The following is a 24,779-nucleotide window of genomic DNA, read 5'->3' on the forward strand; positions in this document are numbered from 1 at the left end:
CCAAACAGTAGTGGAGAGTAAAGCAATATGAATCGGTGCGCTAAGCAGGATAGACAGTATCCAGTGGTACACAGAGCAGGAGATTACATCCTGACCGCATTACAGCCAGCCACATCTCCTACCTGTCAGGTACATTTCCTCTCCTTCCGAGAACATCTGCTGGCAGCGCACACAGCGGGCACACGTCGGGTGATAATGCTTGCCGCCTGCCTGAAGAAACAAGATACTTCATCAATGTCTCCTATTTCAAGTAGTTTTTCCCTTTGCTATGTAGCCTAATAAATTGCTAGACTAGCTGAAAACTAGGCCATTTCACATAAATACAATACTGTTATAAGAGCACAATTATCTTCATTTTATATATTTGTATACAAAAACATATTGCTGAAAGCGGCAATCATTTACACTGATCACACTGGTTCTGCAGTGTAAATGATTGCCGCTTTAAAAAAACTGGAAATTTGTTCCCAATTCTCTCACTTTCTGAATCTCTCATCCTATTAAATTTCACCCAACATCTCCCTTATGCTGTGTATACACGGTGCGATTTGGCGTCCCCCCGATATTGATACGACAAATGATGACGGGGGAGCCATGCTGCATTGTCCAGCCTGGCCCTCGTTACATGATACTGCAGGGATTCGGTATGAAATCCCGGCGGTCAAAATCCCGAATGGGTCAAAATACAGACAAGGACAAAATCCCAATAGGTTCAAAATACCGACATTTGAAATCCCGACAGGGTCAAAATCCCGACATATAGAATGTACAGGTGAAACAGTCTACATGACTTTCCATCGACAGGTGCGAGGTTTTTCACTGTTTATTGACCCGAATGTCATCACAGTCGACATGGACACAGTTTGAAGTGAACCGCAGCCCCTCGCATAGCTTGCTTTGCTCGCAATGCTTCGGGCACGGTGCCTCGCTGCGCTCGGCACACTATTTTATTCTCCCACCACGCCCTAGTGGATGGTAGGGCATGAAATACCGCCTGTCGGCACATGTCGGCTCAAAAAACAGTGAAAAAACCCATGTCGACCTCGCACCTGTCGATGGAAAGTCATGTAGACTGTTTCACCTGTAAATTCTATATGTCGGGATTTTGTCCTTGTCGGTATTTTGACCCATTCGGGATTTTGACCCTGTCGGGATTTTGACCATCGGGATTTTGACTGCATCCCGCAGTAGAAATAGATTTGCCCACACAGTCTATTTATACTTGTGATACCGGTGCGGCAGGGTCAGCATTGCATCAGCATTAGACTAACTTGCTATTGATTTTCACTATATAGTCAAAATCGTTGGCCAAAATCACACCCAGGTGTGTACACACTTTACTCTTAAGCTGGGTACAAATCTTAGTGTGGATTATTAGATAGACAATGTATAAATAGACAGTCAATAGGTCTACCCCAAAATGTCGACATGCAATAGATCGACATGGTAATGGGCAACATGTGAAAGGTCAACATGGTCAACCAGTTGACAGGGTCAAAATGTCGACATGTAAAGGGTAGTCACATGAAAAGGTCGACATTTTTTGGCTGTCCATATTATCAATTGTAAACATGGACCCCCAATTGTGTAGTGCGCAGGACCCACTTCACTAGCCACACTTGCTCGGCACACTATTGTATCGTTCCTCTGTGCTGACATGGATGCTGAAGTAAGAACAAGCGGTTAAAAAAAGAAAAACTCATGACGACCTATTTTGATGTGTCTACCTTTTTCATGTCGACATTTTGAACCTGTTGAAATTTTGACCCTTACCACCTGTTGCATGTTGACCTTTTCATCCTGTCGATTTGCATGTTGACCTTTTGGGGTAGACCTATTAACTGTCTATTAAGACACTGCAGATCTATCAACCGACCCCATACACACTTACCATTGTGTGTGTACTCAGCCTACAAGATGAGCGATTTCACAATACATCGGCCATCCTGTACTCAAGGAAATCACACCATGGGTGAGATGTAATAGGATGAGAGATTCAGAAAGTGAGAGATTTGGGAAGAAATCTCCTGTTTTTTTTAAAGCGGCAATCATTTACACTGCAAAACCAGTTTGACTCTGAAGTGTAAATGATTGCCGCTTTAAAAAAACCTGGAGATTTCTTCCCAAATCTCTCACTTTCTGAATCTCTCATCCTATTAAATCTCACCCCATATATCATTTACATCTTGCATCTGTCATTTGCTAGGGGCCTCCCGTCGTGCAATGGAACAAACCAGCAAGTGAATGGCAAATAGTAGTTTATACGCACTAGACGATGTGCACAATACGTTTGTCCAATCCAACATATCTATTGTGTACCACACATTACTATATGGCTGGACGGGAAGCGGTCATCTATTAGAATGAACTTAGGTCTACAGTCATTAGGTCGACCCCACTAGGTCGACTGGCAGGAAGGTCGACCTGACTTAAGGTCGACATGGGCCAAGGTCGACATGACTTAAGGTCGAATTTGCATAAAGGTCAACATGAGGAAGGTCGACTGGTCATAAGGTCGACATGGGTTTTTCACTGTTTTTTTAAACCAACATGTGCCGACAGGCGGTATTTCATGCCCTATCATCCACTAGGGCGTGGAGGAGGTCATTAAAGCTGTGGCGAGCGAAGCGAGCCACCGTGCCCGAAGCATAGTGAGCGAAGCGAGCGATGCGAGGGTCCGATACTTATTGCCAACTGTGTCCATGTCGACTGTGTCGACATTCGGGTCAAAAAAAACAGTGAAAAACCCATGTCGACCTTATGACCAGTCGACCTTCCTCATGTCGACCTTTATGCAAATTCGACCTTAAGTCATGTCGACCTTGGCCTATGTCGACCTTAAGTCAGGTCGACCTTCCTGCCAGTCGACCTAGTGGGGTCGACCTAATGACTGTAGACCTAAGTGTGGTCTGACAGATGTACCGATTCCGGCTGGACTAGGCTGCTGGTGAAGCCCATGAATAGGGGTGCGAGGGACACTGTCATCTTCTCCTGCAGCCCCAAACACCAGCTTCCTGTCAACCTCCGGACACATTGCGTTTATGTTCTATACACAATTTGTTCACCATTTGGGCTTGTGCATGCGCGGTATGTAAAGTAAGCAGCGCAGTCATTTGATCACCACACAGACTGCAAGTCACTGAGAATCAGGCCCCATATCAATTGTCCCCTAGACCAAGAGACAGCCAGTCAAAAAACTAAATGAGCGTCACCTCACGGGTGCTAAGCACCTAATGCCTTTAAAAGGAGCCTCAGTGAAAAGGCTCAGATGCTGCTTTACTATATACAGTCATGATCATGATCTCGGACAGCACACAGTACATTTGTACATAAAAGCAGCTGCATGAACCTGAAGAGGAAACATTTGATGTACAGAGCAAGAGCTTTGCTCATGAGTAATTTAGCTATCACATTCACCCCTCTGCCTTGTATGACTTCCAGGGAAAGTCACCTGAATCAAGGTCGCAGTGGCAATCCGCCTTGAGGTACTGAAGAGCTAAAGTGCTGTTTTCCACACCACTGGTTCAGTACTAGTCAGACAGATCTCACTGATTAGTGCTGGGAAGCTTGTGTCGTGGGAAGAATATTGATAAAGAACAAGTACAAAAACTGAACAGACATCACAACAGAACACGACAATAGAGGTTCAGATCAACATAGGCATTTCCGAGTCACAGGTGCAGCTTGCTGCTCCAGATGCCACTCGTGGCCAGATCACCAATGAGCATGGCTAGATATATATATTTATTTAATGACGAAGTAGTCCAAGTAGGGTACACTTTACGGTACTTTCTCCTCCTTGCACAGTTCCCTGAGTCTCACTAATTGTAGGTGCAGAATGGTTTTACAGGTGAAGTGTTCACAACCACTATATAAATATGGGTTTTCCAGACTTTGGGGGTTCTTCTGGTTGATTCATTCGGATGCAAATTTGCATCCTTGCAAGTCAACCAGAACTCCCCCTGCAAATGGTGCTCTACCAGCCCACCATTTGCACAGCATGTACGTTCATGTACGTTCCAGATCGCATGCGAATGGATGATTTATATAGACATCCATTCGCATGCCAGTGGGAACCTTCCACATCTTTCAATGTTCAAAAGATGTGGTACACACATATACTCTCAGGTCACTTTTATATGTGTGTACATTGTTGTGGAAATGGGCGGGCAGCTGATATCCGGTGATGTCAGCTGTCCGCCCCCGGCGCCCACGTCACCGGGTGATTGCCATGGGAACGCCCAGCATTTTCATGGTCGAGTACCCCTGCCCGCCACTCCCACGTCCCCACCCACTGCTCACAAGGTTGAAATAGCTTGTTCGCCGTGGCCGCATGCAGAGATGCGTCACCCCCGTGCAAACGCATATGGACTACCGCACGGACCTGAATAAGGTTCTTTGAGCCAACATGCATTACAATAGGACTTTTGGGGGGGGCTTTTCCACACTTTAGCATCCACATGGACTACAACTGGGAACGGAGGCACCTGGCCCAAAGCATCACAAATGAAGTGAGACATGCAGGGGTATGCGGTACATTAATTAGGGGTCAATATAAGCAAATCTACACCAAAATAAGTTTATAATTCATGTCCACCTTTTCAAGTGGAAACAATGACCGAATAGACATTTTTTCCATGTCAACCTTTTGGGTTTACTTACACATTTTTGACCTAATTACAGTTGACTTTATGATCCATACAATATTTACATACACACACACACACACACACATATACACACACACACACATCATTAAGCATAGTGCGCCATACCTCTAGGACTCTGCCACTGATGTATTTGTTGCAGGTTTCACATTTAATCCCAAATTGAGCATGGTAATCAGCCTCACAGTAAGGCACACCGTCTCTGTAGATGACATAAAATATATATTTAAACACTAATATTTATTTGCAGTTGACGACACACAACCTCCCTTAAACGCCTGGGTATGCCTGCATTTTTTTGGACACTCCCTGAAAACACCAAGTGTCCACCCCCCAAATGCGGGCTTCCTGTTCGTCAAATTGCTAGGGGACTGCAAGACATTTCAGCAACTTGAGCAAAGGGCAGCACGGATGGTGTAGTGGTTAGCATTATTACCTCGCAGCACTGAGGTCATGGGTTCCATTCCCACCATGGCTCTAACTGTGTGGAGTTTGTATATTCTTCCCGTAGTTGTGTGGGTTTCCTCTGGGTACTCTGGTTTCCTCCCCCAATCCAAAAATATACTGGTAGGCTAACTGGCTCCTAACAAAATGAACCCTAGAATGTCTGTGTGTGCGTGTACATGTGGTAGGGAATAAAGAGTGTAAGCTCCACTGGGGCAGGGACTGATGTGAATGTTCAAATATCCTCTGTAAAGCGCTGCGGAATATGTATGCGCTATATAAGAAACTGTTAATAAATAAATAAATAAAACGTCTGTTGCTATTTTGGCTTGTGCATGAGCACTACAATCCATATGTATGCACAGTTATTTGATAATAAAAACAATTGCAAATTCACTCTGAATCAGCCTAAAGGCAGCTCACTTTCACTTACATATCACATAACCATTCCAATTTCAGTGGGGCAGTCCCTATTTAATTGTTCCCTTCCCACATACCTATTCTTGACTATATTGCCTGGGAGCTACAAATGGAGTGCAGCTCTTGCTTGTGGGGGCTGGCATTAAAATCGGTAGCCGCCGGAAGGGGGCACGTGTGCACGAGACGCTCGCGCTTTCTGTCGGTCCGCACCCCCCTCCCTAACCCTACCCGTGCGTGTGAGATGGGCTAAATGTGTATGTTATGTCTTTTTGCACATAATTAAAAGGAGAGGGAAGGGGTGACCATATTGGATGTCTCGGCCACTCCCTGTAATCTGTGCCTAGATGGCATCTAACAAATTTAAGAGTTGCTCTATTCAGTGCTGACATTACTGTTATATTGTTCTGTCATTTTGATGGGCTAGGAACTAGTGTAAGCAAAGCTGGACTGGCGAAATTTCTCTCCCCTCTGCCAAGTCGAGGCGATGGACTACGAGCGCTGCTGGCTGAGCTGACAGGCATCCCAGGCAGCAGTGAGCACTGAGCTGGTCCCGCTCCAAGCATATCTAATGAGCGGGGACCCAGTGCAGTGCATATTTAATGAGCAGGTCTCCGCCCCGCGCTTATGTAATGAGTGGGACCCACTCATTATATATGCACAGGGCGGGGACCCGCTCATTCAATATGCACTGCCATACCCTCCAACATGACCCATTCCATTAGGTACAAAATGCTCTGTTCCTGTACTTCCCTGTCAGTGTCAGTTACAGAGGTTGGACTCCAGCACAGTCCAATGTTCAAAGAGGGGGGTCATATCAACTGCCAGTGACTCCAGGACAGTGATTTTTTCTGTGGCAGTAGGTGTGGCTCCCCTTTTTGAATATTGGACTGTGCTGCAGCCTCACCTCTGCAACTGCTACTGGTAAGGAAGTCCAGAAACAGAGCATTTTGTACCTAATGGAATGGGTAATGTTGGAGGGTATGCACTGCACTGGGTCCCCGCTCATTAGATATGTACAGGGAGGGACCAGCTCAGCGCTCACTGCTGCCTGGGTTGCCTGTCAGTTCAGCCAGCGGTGCCTACCACAGATCCCTCTGGCGCCGCTCCCCCAAGCCGCCGCGGGATCTGCCACATATGTAGCTATGCCACTGCTCTCAAGGTAAACCACCGGGGGCCACCCACCTCCTCTTCTAGGAATCATTATACTGCACAGAACTATGGTGTATAGTCTAAAGTACACTGCCATTATTAATATAGTATATTATCATGCATGCACTAAGCAGTATTTACTACACATTTTTATCAAGGGGACTGGACTATTCACTTTCTAATAATGCTTAGGCAGACCTGTGTTGCAGGTGGCCACACCCCTAAACAAGTGCCCCTATCACTGCTTTCCCTGGTCGCCAACACTGAGGGGGAAATTTACTACTTCACATGTGATGTTGCTATGGGCAACCAATCACAATCTACTTCTTATTTATTTAGCACCCTCTAGAAGATAGTAGACAGGATCTGATTGGTTGCCCATAGCAACATCACATGTGAAGTAGAAAACACATCTTAGTAAATTTCCCCCTGTGTTATGTATAAATACTCCAACTATTTTATGCATATGGTTCAGCTTATTGATCCCCAACCATTGCTATGTCCATATGAAATACAGTAGCAGCTTCAATTGCTCCATAATAATCATAATCATATGGCGCTGAAATCCCAGTGTTCAGTACATGTACTGACAAGTACACAGCTATAACGCTTTACATGTGGCAAATGATGCAAAGAGATTGTCCCTGTAAATGACAGATCAATAGTTGGCAAGGAGACATAAAGTCTGTAGCAAGTAACTAATATAAATGTCTGACATCATTATTCCCTCCTCCTCACTCACTAATAACAATGGTGTCGTGTGTGATTGGCTGGCTGATGTGTGTGATTAAGTAGATTTACCGGCTATAGTGCAATTCCGAATTTACTGGGTTGAGGTATAGATGTTTCAGAGGGGTATAGGTCATTGGGTCGACCCAATTTAGGTTGGCATGCAATGGGTCGACCACTGAATGTCGACAGGGCTCATGTCGACACATGGAATAGGTTGACATGGCTAAGGTCGACAGGGGTGAAAGGTCGACACAAGCATTAGGTCGAAGTCAAATGGTCGACATGAGTTTTTCACGTTTGTGACCTGAATGTCGACATAGTCGACATGGACACCGTCACAAAATGCAAGGGTCCCCTCGCATGGCTCGCCATGCTTTGGGCGCGTTAACTCGCTGTGCTCAGCACACTTATGTATTCTCATCCGTAGTGGCTGGTAGGGCAAGAAATACCGCCTGTCGGCACATGTCAGCTAAAAAAAACAACTGAGATCTTATGTTGACCTTTTGACTGTTGACCTATTCATGTGTCGACCTAAACCATCTTCCCCAATCCTTCCCTGCACTCACAACCTTCTCATTACTCACTTGCTGATATATTCCCCCGTCAGGATGATGCCACACGTCTGACACTTGAAGCAGCTGACATGCCACTGTTTCTCCAGCGCCAGCAGTGACTGGCCATGCTTGATCTCCTCCTTACACCCGGCACAGTCTGCAGAATAAAAGCGGAGAACTTCATTGCAAACATTTCTATTCACTGGCCTCCTGATCTTAGGTGCACAACAGGGAACACAGCAAGTGCATTACTATACAAGCTGTAATAAGGAATAATAGTACATTGATCACTACATATGTTATAAGACACAACGTTTCCTTATTGCAATATTGTGTACGCTGGCAGACCATTGACAGTAGTTATTGTTTGCCCCCATCCTGGATTGTAAGATAAATTGTATGACAATAAATGATTCCAATGTTTTCCCAGTCCCACATCTGTATTGTGAGGTGTTCACCAAATTGTGTGATGAAGTAAAACAATGGGGGTTATTCTGGTTCACTCCTTCTGGCAAATTCCTTCTCAAATGGACAAAACCATGTGCACTGCAGGTGGGGCAGATGTTACTTGTGCAGAGAGAATTTGATTTGGGTGGGGTTTTACTTCAACGTGAGATCTATATTGCAGTGTAAAAATAAAGCAGCCAGTATTTACCCTGCACAGAAACAAAATAACTTACCCAAATCTAACTCTCTCTGCACATTTAACATCTGCCCCCCTGCAGTGCACATGGTTTTGTCTATCTAAGAAGGAATTTGCCAGAAGGAGTGAACCAGAATAACCCCCAATGTCTTCTAGCCAATATGTGTTATCCAGATTTAATGAAAATATAGCCAGTCGCATAATATCCTATTGTACACAGGGGCTTTCCAGAAGATTCTGCTTTCATCTTCAGTGACTACATTTTAATTCCCGGAGATGGTTGGATGTATTTCTCCTGCGGGATCGCAGCTCATTCTGACAGGGTGTCTCTCTTCCGCTCAGAGACAAGTATGTTCTGAAGCCTGACTGCCCTAGGTTTTCTGTCTCCGATCCCAACTAGGCAAAGAGCAATTCCATGTAACTGGCAGTCACGCAAGTCCTCCAGATCAGGTTACATATCAAGCTTTTACACTCCAGAGATTGCCAACTGAATGAACACACAACACAAGAGAATAACACCCAACAAATGTGTACTTATGTCCGGTAAAGCCGCAGCACAAAGCTGCATCACAATGCTTTCAACTTTAAAGACATCTTTATAAGACAATTGAATACTACTGTACGTGTTGGGTGGAATAAGGTGAGTTAAAATAAACTGTGAAATATTAGTTACCTGCTCTGCTCTGATTCAGCGATTAGACAGAAATCAATGATACCTTTAATCTCCTCTGCTTTCTAGGGCCTGGTTGGTGTTTTTTAAAGCTTCTACTCTATTACCTTCTAATGTCTCTTTCACACACAAATCCAGGGTTTGATCTAGGAATAACGAATGCAGCCTTCACAATGGGGCAGGGATCCAGGAATAACCCATGTGTTATGTCGGAGTCTACCCATATTATGTGACCTGGGTCAGTGTCCCTGGTCAGGAGGGATAGGGGTCATAGGGTCAACAATATAAAGATTAACTTACATTAGGTCGACCACTAAAGTTGGACAGGGCACATGATAAAGGTCGACAGGCCTAAGGTCGACAAAATAGCCCATACATGGAGGAGATATTCAGAATGTAGATAAGGAACATTTAAATACATTTTAATTTTATTTCACCTAACACATTTAGTTTAATGGAGTTTTGTTTCTTAACACGTCTCAAATACACCTTACAATTTATAAATAAACTAATAAGCCTGCTCCAAGCGAATGCTTCGAAAGCGAATCTGCTACCTTGTGATTGCCTCTGTGTTTGTGCATGTTTGAGAGAGAAAGAGATGTAGTTTCACTCGCTGCCAACAGATAGCAGTGTTTCGGAGACACACGATCAGACTCTAGACATATACAGTATATAGATGATAGAAAATAGGTTTTATAGAGAATAATATATATTGACATCATTTTACTCCTACCAGAAAATGTTTTAGAGCCCCCACACTCCACATTATATACAAATCATTTCATGTTACAGAATCATTGGCAGCTGGCTCCAAAAAGAGCACAAAAAGAAGTGATGGAGACAGCGTATTTGATGAATGTGTCCTGTCTCCTGCGTTTATCTAACGCACAGTCTTGAGATTCCTATTGTTTTGCCCAGTAACACTTTCTGACAGGATCGGAATGAGAGCTGCTGCACTTGGTATGTAAGATCAGTGTGACTGCTTCTTCATCTGCTCCAAACAATTACGTTTCAAGGGCAGGAGACGGAAATGGAGGGATAAGCAATGTCGACTTTTTCAATTGCACAGTGTTATTGCCTCAGAGCAATGCTAGTGTATTCTCCCTGATGTATGCCAAAGGATAACAGTAGTAAGGAGATTGATATCCACAGATATTACTTATTTATTGTTATATTTTAGTTTCACTCATCCTATTAATGAGCATTTTGATGTTACTTATTCTCATGGTGCTTTGGTGAAAACTTTCTCTACAAATACTGTAGGCTATATAGCTCAGCTCCACATAAGCACACAACCAACATAACTACATGACTCCTTACATTTTATTTATTTTGTATGTAAACGTGTCTGCAGTCATTACATTATATGAGACTGACAGACAACAGGAACAGGGAGAAGGTTAGTTACCAGGATAACTCATTGTAGTACAGGTGTGACTTGGAATCTGGTGACTGCTGTCCATGGTGCTGATTCTGCAAACCAGGCCTAGTCAGGCTGCAAGCAAGTCTGTTTTGCAAAGTGAACTAGAGATAGCCGAACGATACTCAACTCTGAGAACCTATGGGTTATTCATAGATGTATGTATCTTAGTTCTATCTTCACTAGTGACAGATTGGTGTAACTAACTGTTATGATTTATTGCTCATAAGATAACTGTGTCATCTACACATACACATACAGATATAGGCAGCTTCATCCAGCCTGCAGCTATTCATAGCTCACTAGCTGCTGCAGGTAGCGTGCAAGTACACGAACAACTGTAAAAGGAATCTCACTGGTAATCATATGCAGATGTCCATCTGAATTCAAACAGATCACTTCTCAGAAAGGAATTTAGTACTGATTTAGTACTAATCCTAGCAATGTGAGTGGTGTGTCCACTAGGGGTTGAGTTAACGTGCCTGTATAAGACTTATATAATGTTAGGTTCTGTGGGTACAGACACTTGCCCCTGTTAACCAACATACATAAGATACTAATCCACTGCCTTACCGCAATGGACAACCTCTAAAAATATGGATGAATTACTTTTACTGTGCAGGTATTAGAGAGTGCCTGAACAAGTTATCCATTACATTATACTAAGAGACTTCTTTCAGTATATAGTGTACATAGTCTGTAGTTTATATAAAACAACAATTATCACAGGACCACACAGTGAGGTACAAAACCTCAACCCGGATATATGCAAATTGTTACTTACTTATCCATGGTGACCATACATACTGTAAGCCCAGAACCACTATCTTATTATCAGTTATATAGCCAGTGATGCTGTGCAGGACACAGAGGCGACCCTAATGTAATCTAGTAAAGAGCTCATAGCTTTTAGTAATTCAGAAAGCATGGGGCCTATCTGCTTTAGCCTAACTTAATGCATTTTTTTAATAATTAGGGAAGTAAACGGGCAGGTGAGGAGCAATTTCCATGTTACTATATACAACTCTAAGATCTAATTCTGACTAAATGTACTGTAGCATGTGCAGCAACTGTGGTTCTTGACAACCGGCCAAATGAAACTGATAGGATCATTATCAGCAATGTCAGTAAATAGAGTGAGATGAGTTGGGATGTCTGCATGGTCATCTTCTGTCCTTACTAACAGGCCCCTGATTGTGACAGTATTCTGTTACTAGAAGTCTCTGACCATGAAAAAAAAATAGCATTTGCTGTTTTACTTACGGCTCGGCCCATGGATCTTGATTGGCTTGTCACTTACTAAAGATTGGGAACAATTCTGGCAAACACAATCTTTGCCTCTGAAGGTCACCTTGTCTCCAATTGGAAATGGTTTTCTGTAGGAATGCATACAAGGCACATAATCAGGAACATAATCATATTGCCATCCTGTCTTATTCATTATACAGACTGAGCACTTTGGAGATCCTGAGACTCAGTCTGTCCCTTCTTACTATGATTGCTGAAGGTGCTGTTGCTTTCATTTTCTATCTTGCTCCTTACCTTACAAGATGCAAACTCTTCTAAAGTTCTCAATCAAATACATCTATACTTGTATAAAGAAACACATAGAGGGGTATTCAATGCTCTGACGGCGAACAGTGCCGATAGCTCGCCGTCAGAGTATTCAACTCCCCTTCACTCGCCGTTTCCACCTCGCTGGTTATTTTCAGCAAGGTGGAAACGGTGAGTGTGGCCATTAAATCAACGGGGCTCACCACAAAATGCAGTGGACTTGCTGCATTTACAGAGAACCTAGCCGTTTAAGGGGTTCCTCTTCGTAGAAACCCCCCTCGCCATGGCATTGACTACCGCCCATAGAATAGGTGTATATGAAGGCTTACCATTCTATTACTTTAACCAGGGACACTAATGAATTACACAGGTTTTGTGGCTGTCTGACAAACATTTATTTCACCTGGTTTTATCAGCCACAGAACCTGTGTACTTCATCAGCATCCCAGTTTAAAGTGATGGTATCTGTGGCCTATTCAGACTAGTAAGCTCGTTTAAAGCAAAAGCTTCTAATCTGCAAAACTTTTGTTTGTGCATGCATGAGAAAGATATGTAGTTTCACGCTCTGCCAGCAGGTGTCAGTGTTTTGGAGACTCACGGACACTAGACACATACAGTATATAGATATAGTGTTCATTATAGCACCCGCTATCTTTGAAAACCCATGCAGTTCCTCTTCCCTGCCTGGGGTGTCGCTGTCTGCTGTAGTGTTTCTAGCACAGTGTGGTCTGTATATCAGCACTGATATGCAAACCAGACCCGTGTTAGAAACACCACAGCAGACAGCAACACCCCAGACAGGGAAGAGGAACTGCATGGGTTTTTAAAGTTGGCGGGTGCTAGAATGAACACTATAGATAGATGATATATCCACATTATTGCTACAGCCGTACCAAACAGCCCCTCTCATTTTGCCAGGCACCATTTGACTCTGCTATAACCAGGAATCTATTCACCATAATTTTGCCCCAAAATGTGTATGGGTCCTGATGTGGCTAGGTTGAACCTGTACACTGCACTGATTCATTACATGGATGACACTTCTATATCTGTGTGCAGCTGAGTCTCTGAATCTGTATACAATTTGTTACAATGCAGTGGTCAATGTGCTACATATGCAGACTAATGGGCCCTACACACATAGCAATGTGTGTAGGGCGACCTAGCTATGCTAGGTCGGGCTGTGCTGCGCCGCTATCGCATAGCACACAGGGCTGACAGCCCACACACAGAGCGAGCTGTCAGCTCTGTGTGCTAAGCGAGCAGACAGCGCCAGTGTTCTCCGTTGGGAGAACCCTGCCGATGCCGAGATTGATGGACACTGTCCAGATTGATGGACACTGTCCATCAATCTCGGACAGCGATAAAGACGCGCGGGGACGCGTATTACTGCCGATATAGTCCCCACACACACACCGAGGTGAGGGCATTTTCTAAGCGACTTTGCCAAACTAAGCAAAATCGCTTAGAAAATGCCTTAATATCGGCATGTGTGTAGGCCGTATATGTTGCACACATACAGTATATACAGTATATTAATTTAATCAGTATCCTGGTGAGTTAAAAAGTTGCGAATAAGATGCCCAGTGCTATTAGAGTCATATGGGTCCCCGGGGCTTACTCTAGCCAGGTGTCTCGCATCTGAGGCTACCTGTAAAAGACAAATCTGTATAATCTGATATAACATATTTTTTCAGTACATCTGAAGCTTAAATAATTAGTCATATTCACATAACGTGTTTCTTAAATGAATGCTCTCAATTCCTATAAATAATTGTTTTGAGCCTAATGCCCTTACAGTACTTGCTTCATTTCATTAACCAGGGTTTTGAAGTGATGTGTAATTGTTTTGTTACAATACTATTGTATATGCAAAAGATGAATTAGTTTATACTGTTATTTGGTCTGCAGCAGTACAGGTTTTCCAGTTTATCTGGAGCAGCCCAGGGGGCCTTGACAGCTGAGTGGTGTTTCATGGACTTTACTGAGGTTTGATCTCTTTTATGGGAGTTGAATGTGTGCACAGTTGTTCTGCAGAGAGACTAAAATAGAAGGCGCACAGCTGCATTCCCAACCTCACCCCATTCTGTCTTTCAGTGCTCGTTGCTATCATGTGAAATCCCTTTGTTAATTGCAGCCTTACAATAAATTGCATATTTATCTGCACAATATGGCAATATCTAGCACATGTCTCCACCATTTTACTAAACAGAGTAACCAACTGATTGACTTTGTAGAGGGCCGCAGGGCGACTGTGTATGTGCATCTGTCCACCGTGCTCATATGTAAAGGCTAGGAGAAATCAATAGCCCCTGAGCTCATCTGCAAACCGCTACCCAGGCCAGAGATGGCATGCACTCAGAGGCAGCTGCCAGCTACTTCACTCATTAAGTGTCAATTGATCCAAGGCAAGCTCTAAAACACTGCATAATGTTCTAGTGGAAATTCCACTGCCCTATCAGTGGTTATAGGTGACAGATTCCGATCCATCACACCCCTTTTACAAGATATCCAGCTACCTTATGTAGTATACCAGCATTTTATCCCTTAGTTGGCAAGCTGTAATTTCTCTACATGACCTGATCATCAGGGTAATTCTAGGTTCCCTAATGATTTGTGACACAAGCAAACTACCTATTGAAATACCATAGGCTTTGTGTCACACAAACTCTTTAAACACTATCATTTATATATCAGAAAAAGAACATTTTCATAAATGCTTAATCCGTACCGTGACAGGCTGATGTGCAAGAGAATGATTAAGCAGCATCCTCAGAACTAGATCACTGGAGGGAGGTAGAATCACCCCATTGCTTCTACCTGAGACTATGGTAGTGACTTATACCGCTTTCACACTGCCAAAACGTTTCAAAAAACTGTATTTTTAAACGGTATTTAAAACAAGTCTGAGCCTTCACATTGCAGTAGATTACCGTTTTAAATACCGTTTAAGTACCATTCACATCAGTCAACCCGTTTATTCCCCTGAACACGTTTCAAGGCAGAATGCAGGGGACAGCCTATCACAGGTCTGTAATCTGTTGTTTTTACTAAATACCGTTTCAGAGCCATTCTCACTGCACAAAAACGGCTCTGAAACGTGTAGGACTCTGCTTTTTAAACGTTTTGAAATACCGGTTATCTTTAACCGGTAAATCAACTCTGGCGCTTTCCCACTGCAGCCTTAAATGTTTTGAAATGGGAAAAAAATGGCAATATACCGTTTAACAAGTGCGGTGTGAAAGGGGTATAACTGTGTGTATGTGCCACGTGCTTGTAATAATGAGCTGCAGTTAGCAATTAAAGCAAAAATGTGAATCAGACTGCAGTACTCCCACTGGTGATTTTTATTAAGGGGGTCCTCTCCGCTTTTTGTGTTTGTTCGAAATTCTTAAAAGTGTAAAGAGCGCTTTGTTTCATAAGAGTTATAATTCTGGACTCTTTTTTTTAATTATTTTTTTTTAAAGGATGTTTACTGAGTTTAACCCTTTGAGTGCCAAAATCTCTGTGCGAGATGTTCAAAATATCTGCTAAAAATGCCAGCGTCGCTCACATTTGTTACGTTGTGTTAAAATAGATTATATTTCCTATATAACGTAAACATTACAGGTCATTATGATGAATTAAAATGTTTGCTTGCCAATTTTCACACCTATGTGGACAAATTCACGTGGCACTTAAAGGGTTAAAAAATAAGTTATTTTTTGTTATAAGAATATATGCATGCACAGAATGTATAGAAAAAACTACTACAACTACATTTTCAATAACTAAAATTTAATACACTGTAACAAGTTCCTTTACAAATATCCTCCTGGTTAGCTTAAAAGCGTAGTTTTAGTATTTAATGTAGCAAAAATAAAGTTCCTGCTGTGGAAATAAAAGAAAAGAAAATGAGCTTCATACTCCAGCTAAACAAAAAAAAAATAGGAACTAAGGATTATTTAAAAAGGATTTATTTTACCTGTGAGATTGGTAATATCTCTAGATTGTGCCTCTAGACTAAACATTTATCAAATTATTCATCTAGAGCAGAGGGCACGAGTGCATATATCTTGCAAGTTCATTTACATTATAAACAAGTGTACACGGAGTAGAGTATGTGCAATATTTTCTATCCTTTAATTAGAGTCCCATAGTCTGTACAAATGACATCACCAATATAATGAAAAGGCTGAAGTGGCGTCCTGCTTAGATCTTACCGGTAAGATGTTTATTGTATGCAGTTCCCACAGGTTGCTTAGCACCTTCATGGTAAAGAGTCCTAGATTCTTGTAAGTGCTGGATCCCCTCTTGGTATATTGCTCAGAAACATCACTGGACAGGTCTTTTAGCTTGGGGTCCTGCAGTGAATGAATGGATGTATTTCGAGACTCTCTGGGAGAAATGTCCCGGCTCTCTGATATCTCTCTCCTCTATTTGCCCTTCCAGTTTAATTCCACAGAATGGGTTTGAATCCACAGGGTAGGTTCAGGTAGAGCTCATGTAGAGAATTTTACCGGTACTTGTTTCCTAGCACGGCGCCCACGATATTCAGTCGTATGGCATTGTATTCAATTGAAAATTGTATACCATTGTATATGGCATACAATGGCATACAATGCAAAGCGATGCGATTTTAAATTGTATAAGCACCCTAATGGGTTTTTTCAAAGTTAAATGGTCCCCCTATACGATTTTTAATTGTATAAGCACCTTAATAGGTGCTTACAATGTTAAATGCACACCCACGCCACCCCCACTATCAACACCAACATGAAGCGTGACGAGCGCAGTGAGCCCAAGAGGGGTGGCTGTACGTGTCCTCCAACCTTTTCTTAACCCCACTATCCACGTCAGCGTGGAGTTGATTTTATATAGTGTGGCGAGCGCAGCGATCCACCGAGCCCGAAGCGTGGCGAGCGCAGCGTACCCCATGAGGGACCGCGCATTACTTCACATGTATTCCGCATCCCCACGCGGGGCTCGCTGCACTCGCCACGCTTCGGGCTCGGTGGCTCGCTGTGCTTGCCATACTATATAAAATCAACTCCACTCCGACGTGGATAGTGGGGGTATGAAAAGGTCGGAGGACGCGTACCGCCGCCCCCTCGCGAGCTCGCTACGCTTCGGGTTGACGTTGATAGTACGGGTGGCGTGGGGGTGCTTTTAACATTGTAAGCACCTATTACGGTGCTTATACAATTATTTATCTTATAGGGGGCCCATTTAACATTGAAAACACCCATTAGGGTGCTTATACAATTTAAAATCGTATACCATTGTATATGCCATACAATGGCATACAATTCGATGGTATACAATTTAAAATTGTATAACATCGGCTAACATCACATCGCATACCATCATATGCCTTATGGTATGCGATGCGATGGGTGCCATGCTAGGAAACAAGTACCATTTTACCATATGGTCTGAGCATCTCAGGTAAAGGATATTAGATCCTATGCGGCAGGGTAAATGTTAAAAATATGTCCTGTACCAGAGACTACCAGAATGTACCAGAATGCATTTCACCCTCCTCGGGCTTCCTCAGAGTTCTGGCTTACATTCTCCCAGCACCTGTAGGTGTAAGGTTCTGATTGGTAGTTAAGGAGGGAGTTTTTCCTTATGGCAGTCCATGGGTCCTAAAGGACCATGGACAACTATTGTGTACATAGAGTCCGAGGCTCATTATCTTTTGATTTCTTTTCACAGAAGGAACTTTATCACGATTCACTAGCACATTATATACTAAACCACTCTTTTACGCTAAACAAGAGGATAGTTGCAAAGGAAATTGTTACAGTGTATTAGATTTTATTTAAAAAGTAGCGGTAGGACAATCCTTCTATACATTCAGTCATATGCCTATATTCTCATAATAAAAATGATGTGCCTTTAAACTCAACAAATGTCCTTTTTAAAAAGAATCAACATAAAAGTACCGAATTATAATAACTGTTATAAAACAAAGAGCTCTCTGCACTTTATAGACAGCTAGCCATTACACTGTCCATGCATACGTTTGCAGGTGGCCCAAATGCTTTCAAACTAACCAATATAAGACACACGGGCTGATTTATTAAGCCTGGTGAATTGAAAAAGTGGCGATAAAGTGGAAGATGATAACACACTAGCCAATCAACTCCTAACTGTCATTTTTATAAACACAGCTGATTGACTGGTACATTATTTCCTACATTTATCTCCACAATTTACCACGCTTGATACATCTGCCCTACTGTCTGGGCATATTAATCTATCAAGAGATATGCCCCAGCAGTAGAAACATGCCCAGTAGTATACGGTACCTTGCTACTCAGTTCAGTGTCTCTCACTCGTGATTCCACTGTGGCCCATAAGACAACACCACTGGAAGTGGGGTATTTGGAGTAATTGCACATTCCAACCCAAATCAGTCCAAATACATCACACCGGTCTCTGTCCATGCTCAATGGTTGGTCGGAGAAATATATAAATAGTTCTGAATATATTCTAAGTAAGAATGCACAAACAGATATAGATACACTCATCCTTGCCACGCCAATCACCATGCGTGACTCCCATGGTGATTGGCGCAATCCCAAGAGCATCTAATTAGAAATGCATTGGATATTCCACATGTGGGTGCAAATTTGATGCGACAAAAGGGCATGAGTGGTGGCGATCCAGTTACCCTGAGCGTGGCTACACCTGTACTGAGCTACTCTGATAGTTCATAGCCTGGACAGCTTGCAATGGTTCTGCCAGTTGCACAGTTCCTCTCTTTTTAACTCTACTAACTGCACTGATCTCTCACATTACTACAAATGTGTGAACATATGTTCTTGTTTTAGACTATAACAATGTAACCATTTTACCTGCACATGCTGCATACAAAGCATTTGGGGTGATACGTCCGTCCAAGGGCGGAGATGACTTCCCCCGTAATGAAATCTCTGCAGCTGTCGCATCGAGTCCCATAGAGCTGCTGGTAATCTCGAGTGCAGATGTACTCGCCATTCTTAAAGAAGAAGCCAGACTGGGCCAGGTCACAGCCGCAAACTGTGGGCCAGAAAGAGGATGCACAGATCAGTTCACTTAACACGTACATTGGCAAGTCAATCCAAATAATACTGATATTCATTGAAGTAAATTCCACTACTGGCATCAAATCTCTTAAATGAAATGAAAATGGATCTTTGCAGACTATAACTAATCAATAAATGCAGTAAACATATGTGTTTTATCATCAAATCATAACTCACTTCCAGGAAATCATTTATCTGGCTCTTTAACATGCATGAAAAATGCATGATATATTGATTTTGCTGGCTAGACTAATGCAATGCCATCATTGCACGGAAAACATTAACCCTTTCAGGTCCAACGTCTAGTCAGGCTCAACAGCCCTAGCGCTAGTAGCAGATCCAATGGTGAGTCACTTTAAAATAAGAACATTAACATGGTTTAATATACAATGTAGACCACTTTTGAATAAAAAAAAAAATTACAATAAATTTAAACCAACCTGTTTAATTTGCAAAATGATTTGGACTGCAAAGGGTTAAGCATTGCTGAATAATGTCAATGTACAGTACTATTAGAGATATTGTGGTTTATGTATTAAGCTGAGTACCCATACATATTGAATATGAATGTGAGTTCTTGGTGTATTAACTGCTTGTACTGTGGATCCCTTACAATACTGAATTTATATATCCCTTATTTATTTTATTTATTACCAGTTATGTATATAGTGCACACATATTCCACAGCGTTTTACAGATAATGGGGGTGATTCTAATCACCACGCTCCCCTGCACGTTCGTGCAGAGGAGTGATGGTGAGCGACTGCACATGCGCATAAACTTTTATGCGCATGTGCAGCAACTTGGTGCGAGCGGGCACGGCAAACTGCTGCCCGCCCGCTTCCCGTATAGGGCGCCCGCAGATGTAAGACACCAGAAAGGTATCTTACATCATGCGAGTGCCTGCAAAATCATTAGATGATGGGCGATGCATTCACAAGCGTGCGGGGAAATTAGCGTGTTGGGGGGAGGGCGGCTGTTCTTGCAGGTGGCATTAAAATGACATGCAAAGCTGCATGTCAACCAGAATGACCCCTAATATTTGAACATTCACTTCAGTCCCTGCCCCAGTGGAGCTTACAATCTAAATTCCCGATCACATATACTGTACTGTTGGGGCCAGTTAACCTACCAGTATATTTTTTGGATTGTGGGAGGAAACGGAAGTTCCCAGAGTAAACCCCCACAAGCACGGGAGAGAATATGCAAACTCCACACAGGGCCAAGGCAGGAATCAAACCAATGACCACAGTGCTGTGAGGCAGTAATGCTAACCATTACACCATCCGTGCGGCCCTATTAAGTACATTTAACAGCATTTGGATATTCTGCCAAAGAACATTCAGTTAAAATATATTGTACAAACAATCAAGTTGCAAAAAGGTTAATGAAATATAACATATGGCAAATATTCAATGGTACAGTATATTCACAAGGAAAAAAGTGATTTCCACAACGCAGTCTGTGAAGTTCAAGCCTAGGTGTCACAAAGAGAGCCTTCACCACAATGCTGGGAAATAGGTACAATAAGAATAGGATGGAGTGCACCTCGGGAAATTTCACACAAATGGCTAAATATTTTTACACAATCTGAGTAATCCCTTGAATGACTAAAAATATAAATAAGAACATAGTGCAAATATAGTCTGGCAGATTGAGGATGCTTTTATTTAGTGCAACACACGCACATGGGAGCGAAGTTTAATCAGCATATCAGAGAAGGAAGGTGATTCTTCTCTTAAACAGATCAGGATTTCTCCCTTTAGTCCTGGGGAACTTGAAAAGGATAGATATAGTGCAATTTAAATGAATCAAATGGCATGTCACCCTCAATGGTGTATGGAATACTCCTGGTTGGGGTTTTGGAAAAGTCCCAGTCAGATGGTAATGCATCAACCGGCCAGTGTTGTCAGCAAAGACAAGAAGCTTTCAGTCCCCAGGCCACAGGAGGGTCCGTTCGGCGGCAGTAGGTAGCTTGAGTGCACTTTCGGGCTGTAATGCCCTTCCTTTGCCGCATCACTCGACCCCCCCCCCCCGGTGAAGGCGTGTTTATGTGAAACATCCGTTTGCATGCCGTGTGAACGTATGCGCCCTACCATGCCTCCAAGTGAACCTCCCAACATTCAGAAGTCTCCTGGAAATACTGGCAGAGTAGACAAGTATAACCAGGGCTATTTTTCAGCAGGCTCCAGCAGGAACTGAGGCCCTTATTCTAGTTCACTCTTTCTGACAAAATATTTCTTAGATGGACAAAACCATGTGCACTGCAGGTGAGGCAGGTGTTACCTCTGCAGAGATAATTAGATCTGGGTGGGGTTTTACACCTGCCTCACCTGCAGTGCACATGGTTTTGTCCATCTAAGAAATATTTTGTCAGAAAGAGTGAACTAGAATAAGGGCCTCAGTTCCTGCTGGAGCCTGCAGAAAAATAGCCCTGAGTATAACCTATTATTGTTCAGGAAGCACATGCCCCTTGTGATATAGAGATATACAGATGCGTCCTCTATACCTAGTGTCTGCACTGTATGGTGCGAGACACCCAGCATGACTGAGATACTCAAACACTAATCTTTTTCAAAATGTTGTGTCCTGGTCTCATGACCCAAAGCCAATCACTGTAACCAGAGATGCGTCTTTCCTCTCACAGGCAGTGGCATAACACAAGTAGTAAGCTGCTGATAACATCACGGAACGCAGTGGGAGGAACAGCCATAGCAGCCTGTATTGGAATCCATTTTGCACCACAGATTTGAGACCAGTACACGTGTACATGTGTCCAGTGGTCAGTGTATGCCGACAATGGAGCTCGGTTGCTTTTTTTTTATCAATGCAAATAAAATGCATATGTTGGGCAAATTCGATGCTAAGTGTACTGATAATAGCTATAATTCGCAAGCTGATCGATTATCGAATGACTGCAAATGCATACGGAACATAGCATGCATGCGCGGCACCAAACAGTGACAAAAATCAGCAATTATTTTTCGCAATCCCCTTGAAAGGAAGCAGCCTTGTGGGTAGAAGCTGGACATGTACTGGGATTGTCACAAGAAAAATGCATGCGTGCTCAGGTGGTTTAAAGAAGGGCGTGTGACGTCAGCTCCAGCCTGATAAGCCTGCCTCCGTAGCAGATTTTCTGAAGGGTCAGAGTTATATGTACTTGCACAGACTGGAAAAATCATTGGACAGTGAGTAGCTTATGGGTGTGCAGGTGGCCGATGTTTGGCGATATTTTTGAAAGTCATTCGCAGACTTGCACAGGGTGGGTTTTCACTCCTTCTGGGAGGTGACTATCTAATCGCAGACCTCTGCAAATTCACATAGCTGCAATCAGATCTGAATAGAACTTAACTGCAGAAAGTGTTAGTAAAAACCTGAGAACACTTACTGTAAGTTATTCTTTGGCTCAGGGTTTCTAAAAAATCAGCTCTCAATTCACCCTATGATTGTCCGCTTTCAAGTAGATTAGTGCTAATGTCTATAAATTTAGTTTGTGAGGAAATCCTCACTCTTTTCCTACTTTGCATATGTATAAAACGTATCTAGTGCATTGTGGGTGGTGTTTAGCTGCTTTAAATGCAAAATGTAAAGAAAAATATAGTATGATACTCCTCTCATAGTAATATGGACAGTGCAAGGCCATAACTAGGGAGGGGCAGAGTATGCCACCCGACACAGTGCTGCAGGTTAGGGGGCACTGTTGGCGGCACTTGTCAATCATCTGGTTCAACTACTTTCACTTGTAGCTTCCCTCATTTTGTTGTCTGACATCCCCTGATCCTCCCTTCTTATTCAGTCACTTTGTCCTTTATTGGATTTCGAGATGCTGAAATCCACAGGTTTCGAACCCATCACCTGTAGCATTGCAGACTGAATAAAGAGTTGTTCATTTAAGTGCATGAATGGGCCTATCGATATAAAATGGGGGATGGGGGGGGGGGGAATTCAATTCAATGAGTGCATCATCAGAAACATTTTGATTCTGTCGTTCCAACACATTGGAATCAGCAAAATCGTTTAAAATGTCGTCCTTTCCCAACTTGAAAAAGAAATGTATAAAGTTGTTCTATTACTATTTAAGCTAAATCATCTGCGAACTCAACAAACCTACATTTTGTAGCCAGGATGTATCATTTTATAATAAATAAGACTGCACCCTTATTAAATGTTATATGTACTTGAGGGAATAAGTGTAATTAAAGTAACAAATCAATATAATGGAAAATTAGATTAAAACAAAATTAGTACACATTTGTCAAATGTAAAAGACACTTTGATCAAATTATGCATGTACAGGCGTGAAGTTAAAGCACAAAAAAACACTGTAATGTTATACTAAGCTTAGAATAATAGGAACAGGCTCAAATAAGCATATTTCACATGTTACTTTCTGATCAAGCAAATCAGTGCAACTTGATTCACAATGTGCCCAAGAAGTTTCCAACCTCTCGTTATCAGATTCACTCAGCTGTCAGGATTAAGTGGACATTCCTTGACTGATATGGAAACAATCACAATCTGGCAATGGAAGATTTGGCAAAGAGAAAGAAAGAAAAATGTCACCCAACAGATCACCCTGATAGCAAACCATTTAGCTAGAGCAGTGGTTCCCAGGGTGCCTGGGAAGACTTGCAGGGGTGCCCTGGGTTGGCGGTCCATATCCATGAAACATTATTCATGACTAATTTAATAGGCAAAATGTGAACAAACAGAAGGGAATTCTGTCCATTATCCCATAACTGACACTAGGGATGAGATATAAATATAATATACTTAACTGAATATTTTTTTCTGATTTATTATCAATGAGAAAATATTCCCTAGGGGTGCCATGAAAAAATTCTGATACTCAGGGGCGCCTTGATTCAAAGAAGTTTGGGAACCACTAAGCTAGAGAATTAACATTTTTTTTAACTCAGTGTTAGAGGAATGTGTATCTATTGTAACCTTCATTGTGAAGTTATGTATTTATACCAAAAGTGCAACTTGAGGGACATAGGGGGTATTCAATCTGGGATTGTGACTGTAAGAACTTCCCAACAGTCATGAATCCCGGGCCATTTTAATTACTCTCGACAGAAACTCGACAGTCGGAATTCAATGATCCGACTTTTGAGTGTCAAAAGTCAGAGCGAGGACTGGCAAAAATGGCTGTGGATTGTCCAAAAACATTCGAGAATTTCCTCAATCCGCGGCCATTTCCGAAAAACAGATCCGACTAGTTCTAAAGTCGGAACTGTTTTGTTGTAAACTGCCTTCATTGCTGTCAGAAATTGCAGCATTGAATAGGTGGGGATTGAATACCCCCCAAAATGTCTGGGTAGGGTACAGGATCCGGCAGTCATAAGATCCTGGCACCTCATAGGTAATATCCTAATCCTCTCCCCATGGCCCCTTAACTCACCATACCTGCAGCTTAACCCTAACCCACCCCATGGCAGTGTAACCTTCCCCTCTTTATGCTTAAACCTATC

The 24,779-nt window shown here is 42.6% G+C and overlaps 1 protein-coding gene across 5 annotated transcripts in view; it reads right to left on the reverse strand.

Moving 5' to 3' along the window:
• ABLIM3 (actin binding LIM protein family member 3) overlaps positions 1-24,779 on the reverse strand; it is a 189,184-nt gene that overhangs the window by 36,110 nt on the left and 128,295 nt on the right. For all 5 annotated transcript variants that reach the window (XM_083181974.1, XM_083181969.1, XM_083181970.1 and 2 more), the window contains exons 3-7: positions 19,096-19,279; positions 11,963-12,075; positions 7,997-8,123; positions 4,776-4,869; positions 123-210 (exon numbers count right to left, since the gene is read on the reverse strand). In XM_083181974.1, the coding sequence (XP_083038100.1) occupies positions 123-210; positions 4,776-4,869; positions 7,997-8,123; positions 11,963-12,075; positions 19,096-19,279 (606 nt within the window). The remainder of the gene's footprint in view (positions 1-122; positions 211-4,775; positions 4,870-7,996; positions 8,124-11,962; positions 12,076-19,095; positions 19,280-24,779) is intronic.

The sequence above is a fragment of the Crinia signifera genome, chromosome 4 (genome assembly GCF_055691185.1).
Source record: "Crinia signifera chromosome 4, ASM5569118v1, whole genome shotgun sequence".
NCBI classification, from domain to species: Eukaryota; Metazoa; Chordata; class Amphibia; order Anura; family Myobatrachidae; genus Crinia; species Crinia signifera.